Source organism: Nematostella vectensis, chromosome 11, assembly GCF_932526225.1.
Source record: "Nematostella vectensis chromosome 11, jaNemVect1.1, whole genome shotgun sequence".
Taxonomy (NCBI): domain Eukaryota; kingdom Metazoa; phylum Cnidaria; class Anthozoa; order Actiniaria; family Edwardsiidae; genus Nematostella; species Nematostella vectensis.
In genome coordinates this window covers 9,704,114-9,732,045 of record NC_064044.1, presented here as the reverse complement: position 1 = coordinate 9,732,045, position 27,932 = coordinate 9,704,114, and the positions used below count along the sequence as shown (strand labels likewise).

Here is a 27,932-nt window from a genome sequence, read left to right as displayed (position 1 = left end):
AGCCCTAAGCAATAGCTTTTCGTATCCCTGAAATTGTTCATGTCTCACCATTTTCTGTGTGAATCTCGCGCCTGAGGATAAGATAACATCATTCCTTTTCTAATGTTCCATTCTGGGGCAGCTGAGCGCTATTTGACTCACTTCTTCGTATGTTCGTATCCCACACACTTCTCTCTGTCCTTAAGGAAAAGCACCTCATCTTAAAAGGTCTTGAAAGTTTTGTCCAAATGAATTTCTGAGCTTCGAATTGCACCCTTCAGTAAAACTAGACTCGTGTAGACAAGCGCAAAGCAAGCAGCAACCATCACTACCACACAGTACTCGAAGATAACCTCACTCTTCGATAAAAAGGCCACAGAATTAAGCGTGTGTGAGCGACTGCGCTCCATATTTCCTGGTCTCTTTGTCACAAAATGCTTCTGGTGTCGTAAGGAAGAGAGACGAAAGCTTATCGGGAAGGGATCTAACTGGTAAATGCGGGCTAACCTCAGGCCAAAAATAGCCCGGTTGGCCAAAAATAGCTATCTAGCTGTCATCGGCTGCTGAAGGCGAAGCCTGCATCGTATGATCCCAAATATGTTGCATATTTTATTGTTGGTTTCTAGGAATGGTGCTAAAAGATGAATAATTCATACAGCTTTTGATTACCTTTTCTTTCGCCAAGCTCGATGAATAAACCCTACTTACGCTTGCATAAAAGACGACGATCAGCACCGCAATAAAAAAAAAATATATATTTTTTAACAGGATTAAGGATAATATTTATTGATTGTTTCCCGCTTCAAAAGTTAGAGGATGATGGATTTCCTGGCTGTTTAAGCTGTCATTGAATCAACAACTTTTTCCCATACGTTGTTTTCCTATGTCTGGAAAAGGGGGTATTATCGAGAAAGCAAACGCCAGGTCAAGGATTCTTGTCTGGAATGGATTCATGTGATCGCTGGTTTATGGTTTCTAATCCACCGCTAGTCAATTGTTAAAGCCCTTAAGGTCAGATGAAATTAGACCAGAAAACTCGAGTAGAAGCAGGCCTGTGTTTGCCTATCAACTCTTGTTTTAGTACCTTTAAAGAAATAATCATTTTGATCTTTTAAGGCTTATTTTTAGGTTAGCGTAAGATATATCTGTTACGGGTGTGCTTAAATAAGAAAATCCACCGTTACGTTACGTAAGGTGTAGCAAAACGGGTAAACATCATTTGAATGCCAACAGGCTTACCAACCTTTCAGTCAGTCTCTAGTCAATTTCAGTAACTAGCTCGAATATTTTTACGATTGATCACCTCCTGTAATTGTCTTATAAAAAAAGAGATACTTATTTTTAGATGCATCAAGTAACGCGGAATCCCTCAACTGCTCAAACGTTAGAAATACCGCTTATTCTGAATAAATACACATCACAAAGCAATGAGAGTTTATTGTGACCTTTATTCTATGGTATAAGACAATTACAGAAGGTGATCAATCGTGAAAAAATTCGAGCCAGTTACTGAGATTGTCTAGGGACTGACTGAGAGGTTGGTAAGCCTGTGGCATGCCAATCGATATTTAACATCGAGAAATATATCACTTGTTCTTTTAGCCGTTTTAGTTAGCTCGTGTCGGCCTGACGGAAAAACATGACTTGACGCTTATAAGCCCATTTCACATCTAATAAGGCGCAAAATTTCTCTAATTACTTAGTGAGTAATAGCAAACAAAATATCAAGTGCGACTTTTTTTAATTGATGCTACTTTTTGTAGTGTCATTGAAATTTGAGCTTTTCCTCCCTGAGCTGATACATAGCGCAAGGATGATCAAGGAAAAACTTTCTTAAAAAGCCAAAATCTGGATATGTCCACTTCAGCCTCACGTTATTCGTGTTTGGGAAATCAGTCTGTAATAAGAAACCGATGGCCATAGTAAGAAATTGTGTCTCCTTTCTCTATCCCAAATTGCGCATTTTCCAGGTTTCTCCGTCATGTCGCTCGTGTCAGTTGTTAACGAGCACTGTGGCAACCTTGTTTGTGATCTCGTTTGCAGATTTTCTAGCAATTTTGAGGTCATTTCCGTATTGACATGACGGAAAAAACTGAAAAACGCGCAATTCCAGATAGAGAGAGAAGGCACTATTTCTTCAGTGGCTATAGGTTCCTTGTATTACGGACTGATTTTTAAAACACAAATAATGTGAGGCCGAAGTGCACATAACCAGATTTTAACTTTTTAAGATAATTTTTTCCTCATCATTGCACTTTGTATCAGCTCAGGAACGAAAAGCTCAAATTTCAATGACACTTTACGAAAAGTCGCATCAATTTAAAAAAGTCGCACTTGATATATTGTTTGCTTTAAGTTACTAAGTACTCAGAGAAATTCTCCGCCTTATTCGATGTGAAATGGGCTTATTTAGAGTGTCACGTCATGTTTTTCCGTCATGTCTTCCGGATTTGCTTTTACGTGCCCGCCAAACGTTCAGTGACCCCCTAGTGGGAAGTTCTTCTGTAGTTTTCTCAGTATGATCCAAGAGCAACAAAGCGATGATAATTGTGTAGTATCATAAATAGCATTGCTAACCGAAACATAAGTGAACGTTTTTTGGTGGGGTATCCGGGATTTCTCGAGGGAAGGGAGTGGTGGCGGGGGATCGGGGGAATGGGACGGATCTAGTGTATATACAATGGAGGTAAATTCATAGCTTTTAGCCTCCATGAATCTCTTAGTTTACTCAGGTCTAAAGGAGGCCAGGTTACCCCTGAAACTGTACCCATGCATTGCCACGCCCTATTAACAGAAATCTGTGAGTTTTATTAGTTGATTAGCCATCTTGATGTGTGAGCTGTCTGTGCGGGATGACAGAAGGAGGGAGTCCCCCCCCCCCCCCTCGCCACTCACAATGAGCGTTATTAAGGAGATTGGATTGAGACTTGACAGTGCGGTGTGACAGAAGGAAAGAGCCTCTCACCCCACTCCCCCCCCCCCCCTCCTCGCCACTCACAATGAGCGTTATTAAGGAGATTGGATATCTTGCATTGAGACTTGACAGTGCGGTGTGACAGAAGAAAAGAGCCCCTCACCCCCCCCCCCCCCCCCCTCCTCGCCACTCACAGTGAGCGTTATTAAGGAGATTGGCTATCTTGCATTGCGACTTGACAGTGCGGTGTGACAGAAGGAAAGAGCCTCTCACCCCACCCCCCCCCCCCCCCCTCGCCACTTACAGTGAGCGTTATTAAGGAGATTGGCTATCTTGCATTGAGACTTGACAGTGCGGTGTGACAGAAGGAAAGAGCCCCCCACCCCCCCCCCCCCCCCCTCGCCACTCACAGTCAGCGTTATTAAGGAGATTGGATATCTTGCATTGAGACTTGACAGTGCGGTGTGACAGAAGAAAAGAGCCCCTCAACCCCCCCCCCCCCCCCCCCCCTCCTCGCCACTCACAGTGAGCGTTGTTAAGGGGATTGGCTATCTTGCATTGCGACTTGACAGTGCGGTGTGACAGAAGGAAAGAGCCCCTAACCCCCCCCCCCCCCTCCTCGCCACTCACAGTGAGCGTTATTAATGAGATTGGCTATCTTGCATTGAGACTTGACAGTGAGGTGTGACAGAAGGAAAAAGCCCCTCACCCCCCCTCCTCGCCACTCACAGTGAGCGTTATCGAGGAGATTGGCTATCTTGCATTGCGACTTGACAGTGCGGTGTGACAGAAGGAAAGAGCCCCTAACCCCCCCCCCCCCCCTCCTCGCCACTCACAGTGAGCGTTATCGAGGAGATTGGCTATCTTGCATTGAGACTTGACAGTGCGGTGTGACAAAAGGAAAGAGCCCCTCACCCCCCCCCCCCCCCCCACCCCCACCCTCTCTCCCCCTCCCTCTCCACTCAAGTTAGCGTTACTAAGAAGGCTTGCTATACTGCAGGGTGAGTTGTCTGTAAGGAAAGAATTGGATCGCGAGAGCCCCCAAATGAGCCGGAATGCTCAAGGCGACGGGAGATTCCTTCTCGACATAACAGCCACCGATCAGGCAACACCGATCTCCGACAGAAAGTCAGCAACAGTCAGGGTGAGTATCGGATTCCTGTGGCTTTGAGGCCATAGATGATGGAGGGGACCCCTTGGGATACATCAACTCCCGGGCTAGCCACACCTTTTATATCTATTTTTATCTTTACTATTACCAGACATCAAACCATTCTACCTTCCACTGTAACAAGCTTTTTGCTTTTAATCTTTGAAAATCCTATAAAGGTAAAACTTCAAATATCAATCATGAGAACTATCGAATTTGTCGCTAGGTGAGCATCACTGTTAGAGATATCAATGACAACTCGCCCCAGTTCCAGTCCCAGAATTTTGAAACGCGGTTAAGCGAGGCTGCGCGACCTGGTAGTAATGTGATCCAGGTCTCCGCGACTGATCAGGACCTTGAGTACAAAGGGAAAGTCATCTACAACATAACAGATGGCGACGAGAACCGTAAGTGTGAAGTGGAAAAACTGGTTCGACATTACAACTGGCATAAAGACAACTGTGTACTGTGCAAAGAAAGTAAATGTTCTGTTGAAAGAGTTCTGCGCACTCTTATCTTCGACATAACGACATGGACATAACGACACAAGAGCAAAAACATATATTTTTTTCTTTTATGTCATTATGTCCATGTCGTTTCGTCGGGCTAAACATAGTGCGCGCGCTCATGTCGTTATGTTGTAATGTTGCTAGAGTGCACTAGGCATTACAGTTCTCTGCATTAGCACACCATAATATAGTCTAAATATGACACAATTCCACGCCCCGCATTATTCCACGCTGTTTCCTCCCTAGATAATTTCGAGATCTCACCAAATGGAATGATCCTGGAATGATTTAACATTGTCCCCCCTGGATAATTTGCAGATCTCACCAAATGAAATGATCCTGAAATGGTTTTAACGTTGTTCCCCCTAGATAATTTCGAGATCTCACCAAATGGAATGATCCTGGAATGATTTAACATTGTCCCCCCTGGATAATTTGCAGATCTCACCAAATGAAATGATCCTGAAATGGTTTTAACGTTGTTCCCCCTAGATAATTGCGAGATCTCACCAAATGGAATGATCCTGAAATGGTTTTAACGTTGTCCCCCCTGGATAATTTGCAGATTTCACCAAATGAAATGATCCTGAAATGGTTTTAACGTTGTTCCCCCTAGATAATTTCGAGATCTCACCAAATGGAATGATCCTGAAATGGTTTTAACGTTGTTCCCCCTAGATAATTTCGAGATCTCACCAAATGGAATGACCCTGAAATGGTTTTAACGCTGTTCCCCCTAGATAATTTCGAGATCTCGCCAAATGGAATGATCCTGAAATGGTTTTAACGTTGTTCCCCCTAGATAATTTCGAGATCTCACCAAATGGAATGATCCTGAAATGGTTTTAACGTTGTTCCCCCTAGATAATTTCGAAATCTCGCCAAATGGAATGATCCTGAAATGGTTTTAACGTTGTTCCCCCTAGATAATTTCGAGATCTCACCAAATGGAATGATCCTGAAATGGTTTTAACGTTGTTCCCCCTAGATAATTTCGAGATCTCACCAAATGGAATGATCCTGGAATGATTTAACATTGTCCCCCCTGGATAATTTGCAGATTTCACCAAATGAAATGATCCTGAAATGGTTTTAACGTTGTTCCCCCTAGATAATTTCGAGATCTCACCAAATGGAATGATCCTGAAATGGTTTTAACGTTGTTCCCCCTAGATAATTTCGAGATCTCACCAAATGGAATGACCCTGAAATGGTTTTAACGCTGTTCCCCCTAGATAATTTCGAGATCTCGCCAAATGGAATGATCCTGAAATGGTTTTAACGTTGTTCCCCCTAGATAATTTCGAGATCTCACCAAATGGAATGATCCTGAAATGGTTTTAACGTTGTTCCCCCTAGATAATTTCGAAATCTCGCCAAATGGAATGATCCTGAAATGGTTTTAACGTTGTTCCCCCTAGATAATTTCGAGATCTCACCAAATGGAATGATCCTGAAATGGTTTTAACGTTGTTCCCCCTAGATAATTTCGAGATCTCACCAAATGGAATGATCCTGAAATGGTTTTAACGTTGTTCCCCCTAGATAATTTCGAGATCTCACCAAATGGAATGATCCTGAAATGGTTTTAACGTTGTTCCCCCTAGATAATTTCGAGATCTCACCAAATGGAATGATCCTGACGAAGACGGCGCTTGACGCGGACAGGGAGCCTAAGTACAACCTGACCGTCATCGCAAGTGACACCGGGACACCACCTCTTACGTCACAGGTTAGGTCGGACGAGGTTGTCCGGACATGGGTAGTCTTGGTGCTAGGTCATTGTAGTCCGCATATCGATATCATATTGATATAGTTTTGATCGCAATACCGTTTGAGCATACTAACGGGGTAGGTATGCCGGTGGTCACGTGTTTTGGACATACCAGTGGTCACGTGCTTTGCACATACCAATGGTCACGTGCTTTGCACATGCTAATGGTCACGTGTATTTTGAACATACAAATGGTCACAAGATTTGGACATTCTAAGGAGTACGTTTAAGGCAAATTAGTGCCCGAATAAAATTCATAACAGGGAGAAATAAACTGTTATTGATATCATTGGTGACAGGTTTAAGTATATACGTTTATATATGTTTGTTCTGGACTCGATTCTGTATAGCCGTCTAAAACGTATCATTTCACTTGACGCTTATAGACCTATGTAGTTATCTACGTCGATGATGTCAACGACAACGACCCGGTATTCAACCAATCAAAGTACGCCGCTGACGTGCTTGAGAATAGCCCTACCGGTACCCCTGTGTTGAGAGTGCACGCGTCGGACCGGGACCAAGGTGCTAATGGTAACGTCACGTATAAGTTAACCAACGGAAATAAAGATGACGCGTTTAGCATCAATAACGTCACGGGGGAGATCACAGTTGCTGGGGTGATTGACAGGGAGGCGGTACATACGTTCGTGCTGACGGTACAGGCGGAAGACCAGGGAGAGCCCTCGAGCAGAAAGGTCAGTGGTATTTTGTCAAAGGCTCCGACGCAATTAATGCATCTATAAAAAGTGACATAAGGTGTCTTGAAGTATCCTTCCCCATTTTCGCCTTTTCTCGCGTTAAGTTATCGTTATTCTTTAATTTCATTTCCTAACAATTTTTTTTACTTAACATTTTACAGATGATAAAAAAATAAGAAGTGCAATTTTTTGTTTAAAATACCAATAATTATGCATCTTTTACCTTACTAATTATCGCCCTAATTTCTTCTAAGACATTCGCTGAGGTGGTGATCACAGTTAAGGATGAGAATGACAACTTCCCTCAGTTCAGCTTTACCGGGTACGAGGGAGAGATCGCAGAAAACTCTCCCGTGGGATCCACGATTACGATGGTGAGTAGTGAACTAGAGAAAGCATAGATTGTGGTTAAGATGACTGTGTTGAATTAGAGTAACAATGGATTTTGGCGACGATTGTGATGATAATTACGATGAATGGTGATCATTTTGCTAATAAGCTTGAAGATAAATATGACAATAATTGCATTAATGATGATGATCACGGCAATTTTAATGGTTGCCAAAATGCACATATACATAGCCAACCAGGTTTCCTAAAGGGTCGATCTAACAACGGTCAGACGAATTAGTATCTACACCCAGGGCGGATGGAGTCGGATTTAAAAATACCGATGTTGAGTATTATCATCACTTTCATGTCATCACAAAATCTAATGCCGTTTTACTTGCAGAAGCAGGCAATGATTGCCACAGACGCGGACGATGGATCAAACAAGGACATTACTTACTCACTCTCAGGCAAGTTCAAGCAATCATTTCATTTCATTCGGTTTTGTTTCGTTTCATTTCGTTTTGTTTCGTTCCATTTCATTACGTTTCGTTTTGTTTCGATTCATTTCGTTTCGTTTCGGTTTATTTCATTAAAAGTACCAAACATGTAATGATTTCGAATATAAGGTGCAGAGTCGATTTACATATAAATTTCTAGTATATACTTTATCAATATGCTTACTATACATGGTGTTTAACCACATAAACATATATTTTAGTATTGCTACACATGTAGGCATATCTAACGTCATTTACTTGTGAATGACTAGGTCCCGGATCAGAAAATTTCGTCATCAACGCTTCGACCGCGGTGATCACCGCGAGCCCCAGTAGCTCTATTGACCGCGAGAGAAAAGCGACCTATCACCTTAATGTAACCGCGACTGACGGAGGCGGAAAGAACGCAACAGCCCGACTCACAGTGATCGTCACTGATAAGTATGTGTTAGGGGTCACGTGACCATAACTGTCACTTTTACATAACTGTAAAAGACATGGTTTATAGAGGCCAGGTATCCTTTTGTGATTTTTGCAACATACCAGTTTTGAAAAAGCATCCATTTCTATCGGTTGATGATTTTCAAAACTTAGTGAGATACAGTATAGAAATTTATAAAACGGTAATTTCGAGATTTCATCACGTTTTAAATGGAAACAATTGTGTAGCTGACTACACAAACGTAGTTTTATTGAAGTCAAGCCGACTATTGGAATATCAAAAAAATCAAATCAGGTGCTCTCTCAGACGAAAGGGAATTATGCTTGAGACTTTTTACTGTTTGTAGAAATGACGAGTCCCCCCTGTTCGAGAAGAGCATGTATTACGTGAATGTATCAGAATCCGCCTCTAGAGGCATTGTGATCGGGAGGGTGACGGCGACAGACAGGGACGAGGGGATCAACGCCATCATCTTCTACTCTTCCAACGGCGCAGAGGCCAAGTTCTACGTCAGCCGATCAACAGGTGGGGAGACGATGGTGATAAAGATGATGGTATGGATATGGTGATGGTGGTGGTGATGATTGTTGTAATAGCGATGGTGGTGATGATGATGGTGGTGATGGTTGTGATGGTGGCAGTGATGGTGATGATAATGGTGGTGATGGTTGTGATTGTGGTGAACATGGTGGTGGTGGTGGTGATGATGATAATGGTGGTGGTGCTGATGTTGGTGGTAGTGATGGTGATGATAATGATGATGATAATGATGAGGATGATGGTGATGACAATAGTGATGATAATATTGGCGGAGATTGTGGTTGTGGTGATGGTGGTGGTGGTGAAGATAGTGATGGTGGCGATGTTAGTGGTATGATGATAATGGTTGTGATGTTGGAGATGGTTGTGTTTATGATAATGATAAAGATAGTTGCTGTGGTGATTTTTCAATCGATTTTCCACTTATCAGATTAAAGCAGATGACAATTTTCAAGTTTGATAAATAACAAAATAGCCTAATCTCTAATAAATTGAAATCAACTCTGCCTTATAGGTGACATCATAGTGGATTCCCCGCTCGACCGCGAGTTCAAAAACGTCTACATCCTCAATGTTACCGCTGCCAACATAGTCGCGGGTGCACAAGACACAACTACACAGGTCCACATTACGGTCACTGACGTCATCGATGACAAGCCATACTTCAACTCCAGCTCTCTCACGGTCAAATTGTCCGAGAATGCGTCCATCGGGACAAAAGTAACGAAGATCACAGCCCTGGACAAAGATATCGGTGATACTATTAGTTACTCCATAGCAAACGGAGACCGCTATGGGCTATTCACGATTGATAACGTCACCGGGGAGATCAGGACAGTAGCTGAACTAGACCGTGAGAATGTGACACAATACGAGCTATTCGTGCAAGCCAAGGATAGTGTGAACCTTGTGTCGGACTTGCTAAAGGTCGTAGTGCAGGTGGAGGACGTTAACGATAATCCACCGGTATTTAGCATGCCCGGGTATACGATAGAATACTGGGAGGAGTCACCCGAGGGGACTAGTATTCTGCAAGTCAAAGCCATCGATGCGGATATAGGGGATAACGCCGCGGTGCTTTATAGCATCGTGGAGAACGTCACTGATTACGTCACTGTGAATGCAATAACAGGCGTTATTTCCCTGGGAAGTAGCCAATTAGATCGCGAGGTAGAGGAGTATTTTAACTTCACCATTCGCGCCACGGATTCGGGCGTCCCTTCTAAATCTTCTACTGCTAGTGTCGCGATAAATTTGGTCGATATAAACGATAACTCGCCAGTCTTTAATAATACGGACTACTACGCGTATGTTCGGGAAAACCAGCCAGCTGGGACGCCTGTGCTAGTTGTGACCGCGTCTGATAAGGACGTGGGTACCAATGCCAAGCTGTCATATGTGCTGAGTGGAGTTTTGTACACAAGGTTCGCCATTGACCCAGACACGGTGAGTATCGACATAAAATTACAATCATGTAATGTTCAGGGCTCCCTATGAAAGCACCAAGGATCCAGGCATAACGAAATGGCTTGTGTTTTAGATTCTATTGAAGGCTATCGCCTTAGCATTTCACTAAATAACCTATGGTAAAAAAGAATCTTCAAACTCAAGTCGACTATTGAATTCATGATTTAGGTTTTTTTTATTTTCCTTTGGTTTCATGTGTCAAAACCTTGTCTTTACTCTTAGAAGTTTTAATGCGTTGACGTTTCCTCAGTGCCGTAGCAGGCCTCCAAATATTGGGGGGGGGGACAATACAGAAACTGGTCATTTCCTTAGATTTTTTTTAACATTAGGGGAGAAGGGGGGGGGGGGGGGGGAGGGTGCCCTACCCCTTGCTACGGCCCCGATAATTCATTTGATATTGTGCAGTCTCTTAATAATTTCTTGACTCATAAAAATATTTTGTAATTATAATAGCAACAAGGCCATATGAATAGCGGCGAATTGCGTGAGAACCACAAATTAATCCATTGCTTTTAAAACTCACGTATCCGCACTAAAACACTTTACGCATTCATCCAGGGCAACATAACAACTAGAGAGCCTTTGAACCGAGAGGAGACTGGTAGCTACACGTTGACCCTGCGCGCGGTGGACTCGGCCATACGGGCAAGAGAAGGGACCACGAGGGTAAGACACGTGACCTTTACACGGCATCCACGTCCATGATCTAACGTAATGTACATTTACAATCACTCTCGACATGGCTGCCATAATGCCATAACGTAACCAAAAAAGAGACCAAAGACGGGTGATTTTTAAATTGGAAGGGAGCTCTCCCTGCTAATGGCCCGGCAAGACGTTACCTTGCCTTAACAAGGCCAACTCTTGCGTGACTTGACATAACTAAAGCAAGACATGTGTGACTTGACTTAAACAATGCAGAGCAAGTCGACGACGTAATTAGTGTCACGTGCTAGCGGTGCTGTTTTCTTATAAGGCATTTGTGATTACGCTCAGGTCATCATCACTGTCACGGATGCCAACGATCACGTGCCCCAGTTCACGCAATCCGGATATGCCTTCTCTGTCAGGGAGGACGTGAAGGTCGGACACACAGTCGGACGAGTAGCGACAACAGATGAAGACATCAATGACAATGCGCGTGTTCGATACTACATTTCATCCGGGAACATAAGTAAGTCTCCCAGACCCACCACCACCCCCTCCATTTTCCAATAAGGAACCTAGCAGCTCATCCCATTTCCTTTGCAAAGAATTGCAAATCAAAAGGAGGGTAGATTTTCTTGCTATTGAAAGTAGCTGGAGAGAGACTAACAAGGTTTCTATTATTCCAGGTTTGATGTTCAGTGTGAATGAAACAACAGGCATCATAAGTACGACGTCTACCCTGGACAGAGAGCAAAATGCATCATACACGCTAATCATAACGGTAGGTTTACTTTTAATGTTAACGACGACTATAATGGTGATAATAATGATAATGATGACGACGACGACGATGATGATGATGATGATGATGAAGATTAAAATGATGATGATGATGATGATGATGATGATGATGATGATGACAACTATGGTGATAATGACAATGATAACTATATGTTGAAGATGACAACGGATCCATGACAACAAATAGTGATGATGACAATAATGATGATGATGACGACTATAATAGGATAATTATGAGTGTAACAGCTATGATGATGGTGATGATGATGATAATGATTCTACTCCGCTAATAATAAATATCAATGTTTAAGGCCAAAGATCACGGTATTCCCGCACTCGAGAGTAACACGAGTGTCATGATCACGATTGAAGACGTTAATGATAACAAGCCATTATTCAGCAAAAGCGTCTACAACGTCACGTTACGGGAGAGTGTCTTCCTTAAAACACAGGTGAGTAGCAATCGGGATATACTCGGAATATAATCGGAACACCCTCGGAATTTATCGGGACAAATTCGTGCGCAGCTTGAAGCTATATACATGAGGTGTCTTTTTCAAAACACGTACAAATAGCATTCGGGATACGCTCGGCACGTAATCGTAGATATGTTGATATGTAGCAAGATATGTAATAGGGGTATACCTGGAACGTAGTCGATTTTGCTTTAAATATTTTAGAAAGTAGCCCCCGAGATATGCACTCGGTGTTTGTCGGCACGTAATCAGAATACTCTCGGGATATTTCGAGACATAGCACTCTTGTATCCTAAGTAAGATGTCTACTAACTTGCACGTACTTTAGGTGGTACAAGTAGTTGCTACTGATCCTGATGAAGGTGCGAATGGACAGTTCACGTACAAGATAACAGCTGGAGATACTGACGACGTGTTTAATATAGACGGTAAGACAGATCAGATGACTATGCTGGGGTTGTGCATGTATTATGATTGGAGACAATATGCCTGCGTGTGTATGTGCACCCGAGAAGTTTTCGAAGTCCACATAGAAGACACTGTCGTCTGCCCCCTCCCCTATCAAATATAAGGTTAAAGCCCTACAAAACTTAATGCTTGTAATAGGCAACATTCAAGTGTACATATAATAACAAGTTGAAAATGTTCATGCAGTGAAGCAATAACAAGACGTGGCTTTGGACTTGAGTATCGAACCTGATCAGCTAGATAAAATAAAAAGAAAATGGACCATACTTCCAGCAATTGTTGAAACGCCCAATGGCAGCTTAAAGCTGTAAGGCTAGGCTAAAGATTTCGGCCCCAGCACCGCTATCTAGCGAATTGTACAACACAAAGGCACCAGAGGCACCCGCGCATTAATAGGGAGGCAATAACCAGGTCCCTAGCCCTGTCTGTATATGTACCAGAGGCACCCGCGCATTTATAGTGAGGAATTAACCAGGTTCCTAGCCAAGTTACGCCACGCACAGCTCGCTGAGATGAAGAGTAAAAATAATGCAGTAGCTCTTATCGTGCTGGTCTTATCTTTTCAGCGAACACTGGTCTCATTACTATAAAAGCCAAACTGGACTACGAGAAAACCTCTCTCTACAACTTAACAGTCTCGGCACAAGACCTCGGTACCCCTCCGCTGACTGGGGCCTGTTTTGTTGAGATTCACGTGAGCGACGTAGACGATAACGCGCCTGTCTTCCACAAGCCCCGGTACTCGGCGGAGTTGTACGAGAATGTAACACGTGGCCATCACGTGATCACTGTCAATGCAACGGATATTGACGCGGAGGCCTCGCATAAGAGAGTATACTACAGGATCGAGTCAGGTAGGCATATTGATCAATCTTGTCTCGTTATCATGCTGCTGTCAGTTTGAAATAGCCTGGCTGTTTCCTAGAATCACACATGACCAAGTCAATAACATACGTTTCCTAGGCAACACGGATTCCATGTTTCTGATTGGCGAGCAGAGTGGCGTGATCACGCTGAACTGCACACCCTCGGGCTGCCTGGACCGAGAGACGCACGCGCGGTACGAGCTACAGGTGGCGGCGATCAGCCGTGTGAACCTGACGGAGCAGAAATCACTCGTGCCCGTAAGTAGAGTTATCATACGTGTGAACCAGGCTGCGATAAGCCTTTAGTGAAATTATCATACTTGGGTTCCGGACGAAGACAGTAATCATTCGTGTTAACTTGACGAAGCAGAAATCACTCACATAAGTAAAGTTATATGTACTTGGGATGGGGAATCGGTCGAGTGAGCTTAAAGGAAATCACTCGTCCGAAGTAGAGTTATCATATGTTGAATTTAAAAAGAAATCGATTCGAGAAAAAATCCCCAAAACACCCCCTTTCCCATTTATAAAGACCCTGTATTCGCCTCTGCGTATGACCTACCATTCCGACTCTATTGAGTGCACAAATATGGATATACTTCGAGGCTAAGGTCTTTAGAAGTCTATGGCACTACCTCGGCTCCACACCCTCCCCCATCCGTACGGCTTATTCAAGGTGTTTAACAATACCATACTGTTGCTTTAGGGGCGTAGCCGGGGGTTGGCCAAGGGGGCCCGGGCCCTCTAGCAGCCAAAAATGTATTAGACATTATCTAAAATACACGAGAAAATGTCTTGAAAGGGTCCCCCCCCCCCCTGTTAAAAATCATGGCTACGCCGCTGTTCTTTACCCCTATAGTTGGTGATCACAGTACTGAAAACCCCGCCCCACTCAGGATTTTCCATCTCACTCTGCCGTTCTTGCTTTATTTCCCATTCGTATTCTCTATTATTAGAGCGATTAACAATCACACGGCTGCTTTTCTTTCCTTCTCTCAGGCGGTGATCACAGTGCTCGATGTGAATGATAACGCTCCCAGGTTTGATAGCGAGTCGTACGTCAGGTCTGTGCTGGAAGATACTGGGCCCATAACCGATGCAACCATCCTCACAGTGAAGGCACAAGATGGAGACGAAGGCGAAAGCGGAGAAATCATCTTTACCATCGTGTCAGGAAACGAGAACGGTAAAATGGAAAGCAAAGGCATCACGGTCTAGGTGTGGGAGGATTTTCTCCTATATCCACGAACACGCATTGAAATCCTCCACCCTTTCAGAAAACCCTGCCTCGAGTACGAACCTCATTGGCAGTACTGGGCCACCCTCTAGAGTGATGCGCAATGAAAATATAGGTTTTACTCTTCCATTATTTGATTTCTGTTGTTCTGTTGATTTCTGTTGTCTGAGAGCAGTAGCACATTATACAAACAATACCACTACATTAGTACTAAGAAAAATCCCAAGGTGTCTCGACCGCGGACATAACTTACATGAGTCGAGGTGGAGTTTCTTTCATCGATGAATCGTTATTCGTGGAAACGCCGATTTTTTCTCTGAGACTACAGAACCTGGGTTGTTTGACCATTTAATCGGAAATTTCATGAGAGTCCTACTACCCCTCAAGCAACTCCACATTTTCCAGAATTTTTCCATTGGTAGGAATAAAATAACCAGAAGTACTGGAATTCCCGATTAATGGTAAACAACCCTGATGTCCATTCAATAAAAACCTTATACTAAATGCCACTCATTACAGAACTCATAGGTGTATTCCACATGGATAACAACCCTGATGTCGATTCTAAAAAATCTTATACTAAATGCCACTCTTTACGTCACTCAGGTGTATTCCAGATGGATAACAAGACTGGTGTACTCACAAGGACACGCCCCTTAGACCGAGAAGACACTTCCTTCTACTCTCTGGTTGTTATGGCAGAAGATAAAGGCGAGCCCGCGTTGTCAAGCAGCGTGACAGTTAATATCACGGTGTTAGACATGAACGACAATCTCCCGATTCTTCAGACGCCGATGGATGTCCTGATACCTGAGGTAACGCCCCGGTTAAACCAGACCTAGAAGTATTAGTGATGACCATGCCTGATAAGAATTCCTTAAGTCGAACTGTTTAGAACGTCCTGAAAAATATGTTTTGATCATGTGAGTGTTTGATGATAAGGAATTGTAATTTAGACGTTCGTGGCCACTATATTATAAAAAGTAGGACATATATAAGGGAATAAATAGAAAAGCAAAGGTGCAGATTAATTTGTACACCCCCACTAATGGAGACAGTCATCATAAACCTGTTTAATATTTGTGGAATAAATATTACATGTCTGTCTGAAGCTGGGAGAAAATTTAAGTTTATCAAGGGTGTTAACAAGATACATATAAATCAGGATCTTATCAATTTTTTGCCTTTTCTTTTCTTCAGAACGCAACGATAGGTACACTTATCACACAGCTCAACGCCAGCGACCGGGACACCGGTCCATTCGGTCAGCTGACATTCGCCATAATCAGCGGAAATGATGAAGGAAGCTTTACTCTTAATGAGACAACGGGGGAGATCCGTACAGCGAAGGCTCTTGATCATGAGAGGATATCACAATACAAGGTACGGCAAACACTCCTTCCCTTTCTAGGAGACGAAAATACGATGAAAATATTCAAGAGAGATTTTGTGCGATCGCCCCCCCTCCCCCCCCCCCCCCCGTACCCCTAGAATGCAAAAATGATCGAAGTGTGTACCACACATCGAGGTTTCCAAGAGGGTCACAAACATATTTTGCGTGGGGTTTTGAATGTTCGTCTTTCTCATGCACCTTGATGTGTCCTTAGCGGCAAACATGAAGTCCCTCAGCTGGGCGGAGCAAAGGGGGGGGGGGGGGGGGGGGGGGGAGTCAGTTCAGAAAATTTTTGAAGTGTTCTTTTTTTCTTTATTTGAAGAATCGCGAATAATTTCTTCATGACCGAGGTAGCCCCACCCCTCTTTCGATCCTGGCCTCGGGATTGATATATGTTTATATTTTTAACCCATCTAGCTAATGGAGTCTTGATATTATTTAATCATCCAGCTAACCGTCAAAGCACTAGACAAGGGAACTCCGAGACTCTCAAGTGGAGAAAAACAAGTGAACATCTTCCTGATTGACTTAAACGACAATAAGCCTATCTTCACAGTGGTGTGTATTAACCCCCCACCCCACCCCCTTTCACACTCCTCCACTTAACACACTGAAAATGGCAGGTAATAGACCATTTTCAACGTGGTTAATACCCCCTCGCCCCAATCAAACGCATCCATACAATGACGTCGCGCATTTCGTCGTTCTGTTTTCAGCGCCGAACTACTTTTTCGGTAGAAGAAAACCTAGATGCTGGGGTGCCTGTGGGTGTGGTGGCCGCGCAGGATTTGGATACCAAAAATCTTATCTACTATTATATAACAAGTAAGTATTTTCAATCAAAAATGCTCATAATCATGTTGTAGTACTGTAAAGCTTTATAATGTAAAAATTGCGCAATTTATACGTCTTATTGTAATCTAAAATTCTGTTTTTCATAAGTACTATCAAGCATAAGCCATTTAAAAATGATATCAAACATAACTGTAAAAAAGCGCTTTCAGTCATAAACGCAGTCAATCAAAACTGTCAATCATATGTGTTATCAATCATAGTTAATGTAAATTATTCTAATTGTAAATATACTAACAACAATACAAGGTCTCTTAGTTCTATCTCATACATCGCCTTTGTTTACAGATACTGAAGAACAAAAGTATTTTATACTAAACGAGACAAGTGGGGAATTGCGGACAAGAATAACACTGGTAGGAAAGCGTTATACCTTTCTCAAAGCTTAGAAAGTGCTCCCTTTTGTCTTCAATACTACGTTTCAGATGTGGACACTATAGAGCTTTGACATATATATTTTTATTTTTGTTAAGGATCGTGAAGATTCATCTGTACACTATCTTTACGTCAAGGCATCGAATGACAAGGTATAAGATACATTAGGATTGTTCAACCAAAATAGACTTGGCCGTCGAAGAAGTTAGGCCTTCACTTAAAAACAAAACTGTGGTATCTGTCTTGCTTGTTTGTCTCTGCTCTGCTTAAAAAATGTTATTTATTCGTCGCACTCGGACATTTTATGCTCCCGCTCTATGCCAATTCACACAAAGAATCCATTTCCATCGGCTGATTTAAACGAGTAACCAAAATATTTTTAATCAGATATAGTAAATAACATATCAGGGTTTACTTTATATTGTAAGTTTTTCGGAAGTTTCCTTGCGAATAAATCTTTGTATTTTCAAGGATAAACATTAACAAAGGAGTTGTTGATCGACGTTTTTTAAATGTGTTTTATTTCAGCTGAACATTACCACGCTTCAGCCGCTCGCAAGAAAACGACGTGCAGTGGCAGATCCTGCGAATAGTAACACGACCAACACCACCCAAGCACCACTCCCCGGTAAGACCACAACAATAACAATAACAACAACAACAACAATGACAACAGCATTATCATAAACAACAACATCATCATAAACAACAACATCATCATCATAAACAACAACATCATCTTAAACAATAGCAACAAACAACAACATTAAAAGCTGCAGCAACATCACCAAGTGTCATTATATCATTATTTCCATATCGAGTAAGATAAGAACATTGGTATCATCATCGCCACCATCATAATAAGTATCATCAGTCATCAATATATCTAATAGTCGTCACTACAAATCACAAAGAACAATGGCAGAAACAACCACAACAAAGCCTTATTATCATTATAACTGTCATTATTGTAATCGATATCACCATATTTATCACAAAAGGCTAGACTCTAAGCTCTCTAAAATATACGATATAGTATTTACGGTCGTTGCCATCCTGATCACCACTCACACCTTATCACTGTCTATCGAAGATGACCTCACGGTGCAACTCGTAGAAATCGAAGTCGGCGATACCAATGATAACGGACCGCAGTTTACCAAGACGTTGTACACGGGTGGCGTGACGGACTCTGCTAAACCCGGATCAAACATACTACGAGTAACGGTGAGACACCATTTGAGGGTGACATATCATTAAGGAGTGAGACCGTATTAGTGTGACATATTCCACGTTCCTGGGTGCACTTAAACAGGAGGCTTTAAACTGGCCTTTATCCATTAGTTCATAACGCCTTACAAGCCAATTCAGTACTCAGCCAGTTTTTTTTTATGAGAGCAGGCCCGTAACCAGGATCTCTTGGGGGGGGGGGGGGGGGGGGTGCCAAATCCCGAAAAAGTGGACCTTATTTTTCCGGGGGGGGGGGGGGGTGGGGAGGGGTAGGGAGGGAGTTCTCTGGTGAAAATCTAACCAGCTCCTAAAGAACGAAAAAATGTTTTTTTAATGCCTTTTCAGTATCTCCACAAGACGTTTATTGTCGGATTTGACTACATACTAGAGTGATATAGCTTATGATTTGGAGTTTTGTCTACAAATAGCACGTCTATTGAGAACCACAAGTGGACTTGATGATGATGATGATGTTTTATTGATACCATATAATTTTACGTAACGTTACATAGGTTGTTTCAACCAATAAATTTCCTTCCTTTCCTTTCATTTCGGCCGTTGTTGGGGGATGCGCGTTCGCACCCCCTGCACCCCCCTGGGTACGGGCCTGGAGAGCCATAGCAGTCATAAAGTCATCTCGTTTACTTTCGCCAAAAGAGCATAATTATTGTACTTATACTAGTAATTGGAGACGGGATTTGCATCACATGCGGATAATACCAAAGAGTCTCTTATCTTATGCTCTCTTGGTTTCACCAAATTGATTAGGTGCTTGTATCCCTTTCTAGGCTATCGATAAGGACTTTGGTAACAACAGTCGCATTGCATACACCATCCGGCCTGGCAAGGACAGTGACAAGTTCAGTATGGACATGGAGACTGGGTGGATACTCGCACAAGTCTCGTACGCCGGCAAAACCGGACAGGAATACGTTCTGGATGTAATGGCGGCCGACAACTTTGGCCAGACGCCTTATTTTAATGATACAGCAACTGTGAAGGTAGATTGAGGAACGATAATAATGATAATGATGGTAGTGATGTGTAGGTGACGACGACGATGACGATGGTGGTGATGATGATTATTTTTATAATGATAAAGACGTCGACAATATGATGACGATGACGATTATGTTAATTATGATCATGAATATCATTATTATTATTGTTATGATTGGTGTTGATGACGACGACAATGTTGATGATGATGATGGTGATTGTGATCGTGATGGCGATATGGTTATAATAATGGTGATGGTGGTGGTTTAAATAATAGTGATGGTGATGGTGATGGTGATATGGTTATAATAATGGTGATGGTGATGGTGATCGTGATGGCGATATGGTTATAATAATGGTGATGGTGATGGTGATCGTGATAGCGATATGGTTATAATAATGGTGATGGTGATGGTGATTGTGATCGTGATGGCGATATGGTTATAATAATGGTGATGGTGATGGTGGTGGTGATGGTTAGGTGATGGTGATGGTGGTGGTGATGGTTAGGTGATGGTGATGGTGGTGGTGGTGGTGATGGTTAGGTGATGGTGATGGTGGTGGTGATGGTTAGGTGATGGTGATGGTGATGGTTATGGTTATGGTGATGGTGATGGTGATGGTGGTGGTGATGGTGATGGTGGTGGTGATGGTGGTGGTGATGGTGATGGTGATGGTGATGGTGATGGTGATGGTGGTGGTGATGGTGATGGTGGTGGTGATGGTGATGGTGATGGTGATGGTGATGGTGATGGTGATGGTGATGGTGATGGTGATGGTGATGGTGATGGTGATGGTGATGGTGATGGTGATGGTGATGGTGATGGTGATGGTGATTGTGATGGTGATGGTGATGGTGATGGTGATGGTGATGTCGTGATGGTGATGGTGATGGTGATGGTGATGGTGATGGTGATGGTGATGGTGATGGTGATGGTGATGGTTTAGGTGATGGTGATGGTGATAATGATGGCGATGAAGATAATGATGAAGCTAATTTTTTGTTTAGCTATACGTCTTAACCGACAAACAGCGCGCCGTCATTATTTCCACACGACTCCCGTCGGAACTCAGATCCGTCCAAGACGAACTTATCAGGTAACGAAACCACAGCAACGAAACAACCAGGGAAAGAAATCAAAATATACGTCTGTTTTGAAATGTAATAAGGGTAGTGAGGTGATTGGATCTGTGTATAAAAACTCAGTACTAAATATTTTTATTTGTTATTTTCAGAGTGTTACAAAACGTCACAGGGTACATTATTAACATTGACGACATAAACTATTGGAAGGACCCAAAGACAGGAAATTATGACAGGACCAGGTAAAGGATAAACAATTTTTTTATGATTTGCTGCATGTTATCGTCATATTACCATAGTCTAAATGTCGTCTTTAATCCTCGACAAACAGCATCTTTTTATCGAAACAGTGCCACCCGTGGCTTTGTCATCATCACCACCGCTATCACCATTATCATCGTCACTACCACCGCCATCATCATCATTATTATCACAACCAAATAACCATCATCACAACAATCCCTACTACCTTTCAAACTGCCATCCGCGAGGTCAGAGAGACAGCCTACAACAGCCTGTTGAAGCCCCTAGTTGAATATGAATGTGAGATATGGGACCCATACACCGCTAACCGGACAGCAGAGATCGAGAAAATCTAAAGGCGGGCAGCGAGGTTCGTCCTACCAGACTATACCAACTATACTGAAGGCGCAGTTACCTCGTTGTTGAAGCACTAAATTGGAAGTCACTTAAAGATAGAAGATCTGAATCTAGATTGAAGCTGTTCAACAAAGGCCGGCAGGACCTTGCCGCTCTATTGATTGGACACCTCACAAGGCCCTCACGCAAGTCAAGACCCACGCGAATTTCCCAACCGTTCGCTCGTACTAGTGTATATAATCAAATCAACACGTAATCAAAACAGTAATAGACTTGAACAATCTGGCCCAAGAAATAGTTTCCATACACATGCGAATGTGCTCGCCTTCGAGCTCTATGTAAACTTAAATAGGCTGCGCTATGCATCTATATTGTACATGCAAGGAGGCATAGTTAAATAAAGTGAAGTGGACTACCATCACTACTATCATTATCATCATTATGTCATCATCCTCATCACTAGTAACCTTACTTATGTTACTAGTGATGATGATGATGATGATGACATAATGATGATAATGATGATCAGTTTATTATCATCCCTACTTTCCTTGTCCTCTCCATCATCATTTTATCATCATAATAATAATTATCACCACCACCACCGTCATCTCCATTATCATCATTTCAAGAAATTTGATTAATTAGCCGTCTGTTCTTCTTTATCCTGTAGAACTGAGGTCACGTTTCACGCGATCGATCCGATAACAAAGAAGATTATCGACAGCGACGAAGTCATCTCGTAAGTGTCTCTCTTCTTTTCTGTTGTGCCAGCAATGTCGCGCGCTGTTTCCATGAGAACTTAAGCGCCTTCTTAACTCAACAGAAAAGTGGATAAATACTGGATAAATCACAGGCTGTTTTTCGAGGAATGGGAAATCAAAAAAGTAGAGGTGAGAACTAATTATTCATCAGCTCGAGTTGAGTAAATGTAACAGTTTATTTTATTTATTTTGTTTAGAGGCTTCCTCCACACGTAATATATAAAACAAAATACATAAAAAAACAGACAGTGGAACAAATAACAAAACATCCTTCCAAAGTTCTTATTCTACAGTTACAATATCATAAAGAGGCTAAGTTCAATCGATTGTTTCATTTCCATTTGCAAGCATTTTTATTGAATGCGGCTCATGGATAATACGACGTTTGAACTTAGCCTGATGTAGGAGTTTTCAGCGGACAATTCTTATAAGCGTCTTTGATTCCGATATTATGCTCCGGTATCAGCTTTAAACATCTCTTTCGCCTATTTCTAGCGGAAGGTTTTCGTGCTACTTTTTCCCTGTTTTCGACGCTCGAGTAGCTTTCATTGGTTGTTCGATGTTAACCTTTCGCTTATGTCCCCTGTGTTCCCGCAGTAGCGGATCTAGGGGAAGGGTTGAGGGGTTTAACCCTCCCCCCCCCCCTTTGGGCTGCCAGAAAGCCATATGTAACCAAAAAAATACCCCTCCCCCCTTTGTTACTGAGACAAACCCCCCTTTAGCGAAAATCTAGATCCACGCCTGTGGGATTTTCCGGTGAGGTTCTGGTTCTATGGCCTGGCCTGACTAATAACTCTTGCGTGAGTTCAACCACGGTCCCCATGCCCTGGTATGTTTCTCAAGCTTTTCTAATAAAACCCTTCACGTGTTTAGCGAAAGGTTCCCGTACCGCTAACAGAGGAGTTCCCATGGATGCTCGCCATCGTCATAGGCCTGTCCGTCCTACTCTTCCTCCTCATCCTGATCTTCTGCTGTGTGGTCTGTCAATTACGAAGACGGTAAGCCAATCACAAAGTATCCCATGTCGTGCTAACCAATCATATTATCCATGCAAAACACGTGAGCCGCATGTGATCACAAAGTACAGACGCCTCCTTTTTTTTTATTCCGGGGAATTGTCAGTCATAGAGCACGTGATTAACACGAAAACTGCATGCGATCAAACACATGACTGCGGAACTATTGCACGTGAACACATGTGCTCTAGCTAACACTGCATGCGGTAGCACGTGCTGAAAGTTGCCACCCTGTTGGAAGTCTTTAGAGATCACAACTGCTCGGGTGGGATTTAGCTAGGATTTAGGTATCTTTTTAAGTTTAAATTTTGACCAATAAAACGTAACTGTTGCCATAACTATTACCTTTCAGATGCCATATTATTATTTTTTAACTTCTGTAACTAATAGCGAACTCGAGTTAGTTAGTTAACACAGTAGAAATCTTTATGCAAATAACAGCATGGAAAAAAGTCATTTTGTCACACATTGTAAGACACTTCTCAGAGAATCATCTAGCTCAAGAAGAGTCGGTATGTATAAAGTGCCATTTTGAGCTCGCTCGTGTTACATAGAGACTCGAATGAGAAAACAAAGCACATTCAGCGAATTTAGAGCCTAGAAGTTTGTGGTCTTATTAGATACATTTATGTCACCTTTAAGACTTTGTCCCCGCACCTACGCAAATGTGCTACATAAAACAATAACAGTACAAATAAGAACAAAAGTATCAACGACAGAAATAACAAAACAACATTTCTTTGTTATCCAAAACACGTTGTGGAGTATAGCATACGTCGATAGCCGCACCGCGCTATGCATCCTGGGAAGAAAAAGAAAGCTCTGCACATGCCGTATTTGGAACACCGCTAATCGAGCCTGAAAGCATTGAAATACACATTTGAGTAAAATGCACCATCTATTTACCTTTCTCCCACTCCCATTTCTCCATTTCATTGTTTTCCTCGTTTTGTTTTCTCGCGCAGATCGGTCTACTTTGGGAGCTTTGAGGACTTTTAGGTTCATGCTGGCAAGCAATCCTTTTACAATAAGTGACCTTTGCGAATATGACCTGCGAAGAACATTTTAGCCTTGGATACTTTTTGCTCGTTTCAAGGAGATGAATAAAGAAAATTTACAATACGCATGTCGTATTTTGCATATGCCGCTTGCCAGTTGCACTAAAAAAAATACACTTTGAGTTCCGTGTTGTTACTTTGCATTTGTTCACTGGGTCACACAGTACATGATACGATAGATTGCACACGGGATGCTTACAACTTATGCTTGTAGCACACCTCTTCTCTGCAGACCGAGGCTCTAAAAATATCCAGGAAAAATGAAAGAAGGAGAGAAAAGAACTAAAGCCAATTTTTAAACAAACAGGGGGTGGGCAATACTTCGTACAATGGCATTCTCATATTCGAAGTGTTTGATCCTCAGTCCCAAACGGGGCTTGTATAGAGCTATTCAAGTTCAATCTCACTGCCGCCATGTTGGCACGATCATATGCTTTACTATATGAGGCGATAAAATACATATAAGGCAATGCACAGGGAGCCCAAACTTGTCGAATTCGCAGTAGATACACCTAACAGACAGCGTCGTAACCTAGGCAACACAGAAACTGATGTTGTTTACTGTTCACAAGATTAGAACCTTTTGAGGAGCCATATCTCTTGCACATTTTCTATTAACCTTTATTTGTATTGGAAAAAATTAGTATTTTAGAGATCGCGCGAATAATGATCGCATGGAAGCGCTTTGAAGATGGAAGATAATTTAGAAATTAGTCCTTTTGAATAGACTCGGTCGGCCACCCTTATTAACACAATGATGCACGAGAGCACGCTTGATTTCTAAGCTTACATTTCAGAACTCACCTTTATAAGCATGCGACCTTTGTGTCTATGACTCTAGCTTATAAAGAAGTATTTGTGAACTGGAATATGTGAGACTATGATATGCTCAATTTTCGTTTGGGCTATAAGGAGACAGCATGTGCCTTTGTGTATTACTCTAGTAAGCAATCCGGTGTTGATTACTTTGTAATCGCACTTAACCCACAGCATGCCTAGGCCTTAGAGTATGCTCACTTTTTTCTATGCTAGAGGGATAGCGTTATACGCGCATGCGTCACCTGTGCAACTCTAGTTAGTAATACGTTGTTCAGTTTGCAAACTCACTTGGACACACAGCATGCCTAGGCCTTAGAGTATGCTCACTTTTTTCTATGCTAGAGGGATAGCGTTATACGCGCATGCGTCACCTGTGCAACTCTAGTTAGTAATACGTTGTTCAGTTTGCAAGCTCACTTGGACACACAGCATGCGTAGGCCTTAGAGTATGCTCACTTTTTTCTGGGCTAAAGGAGCGTTATACGCATGCGTTACCTGTGTTACTCCAGTAATGCGGTGTTGATTGTGTTGTCAATTTGACTCCAAACACCACAGCAATAAAGCAGAGGAGGCACAACTTTACGCCGCAAGAGCGCGATCCTTCACCAGCCCCCAATCGTACGGGAACCCTGTGGACAAAACAGATAACGCTCCGTTTGATAGCAGCATAATCGACATGATCGAAGCCAATGCTAGTTGCCCCGAATATTTACACACACGCTCTTCATCTAACCCCGGATATCATGGGAGCCCTGTGCGGTTAACAAACAGCGAGCCCACCGAGAGTAGCACTGATATGATTGAGGAGTACGGAAATAGTCAACACATCGAAGAGAGGCTCCGGAATGCACGCCATGTACCCTTACCCGGATTGAACGGGAACCCTGTGGATGGTTCTAATGCCCGAGAAACAAGGAGCAATGAAAGGCTTCAAGCACCTCCGACTTTGTACTTAGATGCCAACGGTAATGGGGCTGTCGGAAGGTACGGGAATGATTCCCGGTCACATCCCGGATCATATGGGAACCCTGTGTATAATAACAACCGAGCTACTATAATTAGAAATAGTGACCCGAGAAGTGCTCGAGAAACAGATGACAACGACGTTCGTTTAGTCACCATGGAGTATCGGAAGTTCTTGCGATTGCCCACAATGAACGGTAACCCTGTGGATCGTTCAGCACCTCAAAATACTGAGAATTATCGTAACTATCGTAACTATCGCTACGTAGCGACAGGCTACCCGTCTGGAAATTACCCACTCAAAAGATATCCAACCAAAGGCTACCCGTCCACTATTCCCGAGTTGTTCGAGGGTCCGCTGGAGGAGGACGATCTCTCAGTTAACAGTAGCTCCAGCGAGATGACCATCAACACATCGACACGTGACATCGCCGTGGACTTTCAGACCAAGCGGTGGGTGAAGAATCATGGGAAATACGTGGCCGGTGTCGTCATTGATGATACAAAGCTATGATTTGATTACCATAGCTATAGCAACCAGGTTATGGTAGCTATGGAAACTTAGTCAATTTATGTATGAAATGACATTCGTGTGAAGTAGGTGAGATAAGTTGTTACACGAGGAATGATTTACTTCAATGACGACAAAGAGCAAAATTGCAAGATATATAGAGGGATATAAAAGATATTGCTCTGGACAGAATTAAAAGTGCAAATTGATAAATGAGGAAATGTTTTATTAGCTGAAAACGGTAGAAATAATTTTTCTGATGGAAGCCATCCTTCAAGATGACAGGCTTACAAAAATTAAAATATAATGTTTTTGTCTAGCTGCTAGAAGGACCGGACCATGAAGCATAAGTTATAAGCAATTTTCACAAATCAGTACATTTCCATATTAGCTCAATGCAATAGAAATCACCAACTTAATCTCTCTTAATATTCGAACATGTATTTGTCAGATTTTTGTTCATATTAAAATGTTTTCTTACAAGGGCACAAAACGGATCTGTTCCGCAGCCCGTTTTTTACTGGCTGGGAAGATGTTAGACCTCTCGGTTGCTGGGAATAAAAACCGTCCAGAATGGTTCTGCTGACAAATTTCGAACTTGTGCTGGGAAAATATATTTTTTCCCCAGCAACTTTTAAAATATGCCATTTTAACGTGTTTCAGGAAGGGGGGCTCGTTGTATTAGCTTGTCATGAGTTTTTAACCGGCAATCACATAACTTTGCGAAACAGTCAATAATACATACACGTGATGGAAATTAAACTATGCCAAACAGGTTTGCAAAGATTACAGATTTTCGAGTTTTAAATTAAACAAAAAAAAAATTGAGACAAAATAAGACCCTGCTGTGTAGGACTTCCTGAGATGCTGAAGCAAATAATTCAATAGTTCTTTAAGACATCAAGTCACACAGCTGGTGCTTTTAAAAGCTATTGAAACAAACTATAAACAGCGTCATATCCTAAAAAAATAAATAATATTTTGTGGGATTATCTAGATATGATACCTTAGGAACAGAAGATTTAAAGTTTTTAATACTTTTAGTACCCTGAAATGGTAAAAAAATTAAATTCACAAATCTCTGTAAAAACGTTCAAGAAGTTTGAAATACATATGGACAGGTGGTCTGGGCATGAATCCAAATTATTTCCGTCATCGTTTAACTAAGTTAATTTAAAAAAATGTCCCCTCAAAGAAAACCAAACTTTTAAACGCATGCTAAAAAGCGTGAGAAAAAGATTTCCATGAGAGCTTGCCCCTATACGAGCGATAAGACCACAAAGAAATCCCCACAAGTGATGAATAATTAATAGATACAAAAACGCTATAAATACTAACTATTCAGAGTTTATTTAGGCCTTCCATCGCTAATTTCCTACTTATGCGCATGGGTTATTGTATGCCATCCGCTTTTGCATGATTACACACTGCGGGCACAGTATTGATAATTATTAACAACTAATGGC

At 42.3% G+C, this 27,932-nt stretch overlaps 1 protein-coding gene across 5 annotated transcripts in view; it reads left to right on the top strand.

The window, feature by feature from the left end:
* Window positions 1-27,932, top strand: part of LOC5501121 (cadherin-23) — a 50,516-nt gene that overhangs the window by 19,144 nt on the left and 3,440 nt on the right. For 3 of the 5 annotated variants that reach the window (XM_048734577.1, XM_048734578.1, XM_048734576.1), the window contains 32 exons: window positions 3,894-4,037; window positions 4,270-4,450; window positions 6,160-6,284; window positions 6,713-7,024; window positions 7,282-7,401; window positions 7,761-7,827; window positions 8,130-8,298; window positions 8,646-8,824; window positions 9,354-10,285; window positions 10,865-10,972; window positions 11,303-11,480; window positions 11,641-11,735; window positions 12,067-12,207; window positions 12,560-12,659; window positions 13,266-13,553; window positions 13,663-13,823; window positions 14,565-14,751; window positions 15,409-15,617; window positions 16,003-16,185; window positions 16,646-16,753; window positions 16,912-17,020; window positions 17,336-17,403; window positions 17,521-17,574; window positions 17,951-18,050; window positions 18,516-18,649; window positions 19,441-19,653; window positions 20,661-20,749; window positions 20,888-20,977; window positions 22,009-22,077; window positions 22,162-22,228; window positions 22,973-23,097; window positions 25,548-26,659. In XM_048734577.1, the coding sequence (XP_048590534.1) occupies window positions 3,894-4,037; window positions 4,270-4,450; window positions 6,160-6,284; window positions 6,713-7,024; window positions 7,282-7,401; window positions 7,761-7,827; window positions 8,130-8,298; window positions 8,646-8,824; window positions 9,354-10,285; window positions 10,865-10,972; window positions 11,303-11,480; window positions 11,641-11,735; window positions 12,067-12,207; window positions 12,560-12,659; window positions 13,266-13,553; window positions 13,663-13,823; window positions 14,565-14,751; window positions 15,409-15,617; window positions 16,003-16,185; window positions 16,646-16,753; window positions 16,912-17,020; window positions 17,336-17,403; window positions 17,521-17,574; window positions 17,951-18,050; window positions 18,516-18,649; window positions 19,441-19,653; window positions 20,661-20,749; window positions 20,888-20,977; window positions 22,009-22,077; window positions 22,162-22,228; window positions 22,973-23,097; window positions 25,548-26,469 (6,027 nt within the window). In that variant the 3' untranslated portion in view covers window positions 26,470-26,659. Of the gene's footprint in view, window positions 1-3,893; window positions 4,038-4,269; window positions 4,451-6,159; window positions 6,285-6,712; window positions 7,025-7,281; window positions 7,402-7,760; window positions 7,828-8,129; window positions 8,299-8,645; window positions 8,825-9,353; window positions 10,286-10,864; window positions 10,973-11,302; window positions 11,481-11,640; window positions 11,736-12,066; window positions 12,208-12,559; window positions 12,660-13,265; window positions 13,554-13,662; window positions 13,824-14,564; window positions 14,752-15,408; window positions 15,618-16,002; window positions 16,186-16,645; window positions 16,754-16,911; window positions 17,021-17,335; window positions 17,404-17,520; window positions 17,575-17,950; window positions 18,051-18,515; window positions 18,650-19,440; window positions 19,654-20,660; window positions 20,750-20,887; window positions 20,978-22,008; window positions 22,078-22,161; window positions 22,229-22,972; window positions 23,098-25,547; window positions 26,660-27,932 lie in introns of those variants that run through there. The other 2 variants (XM_048734580.1, XM_048734579.1) reach the window with 1 other exon arrangement.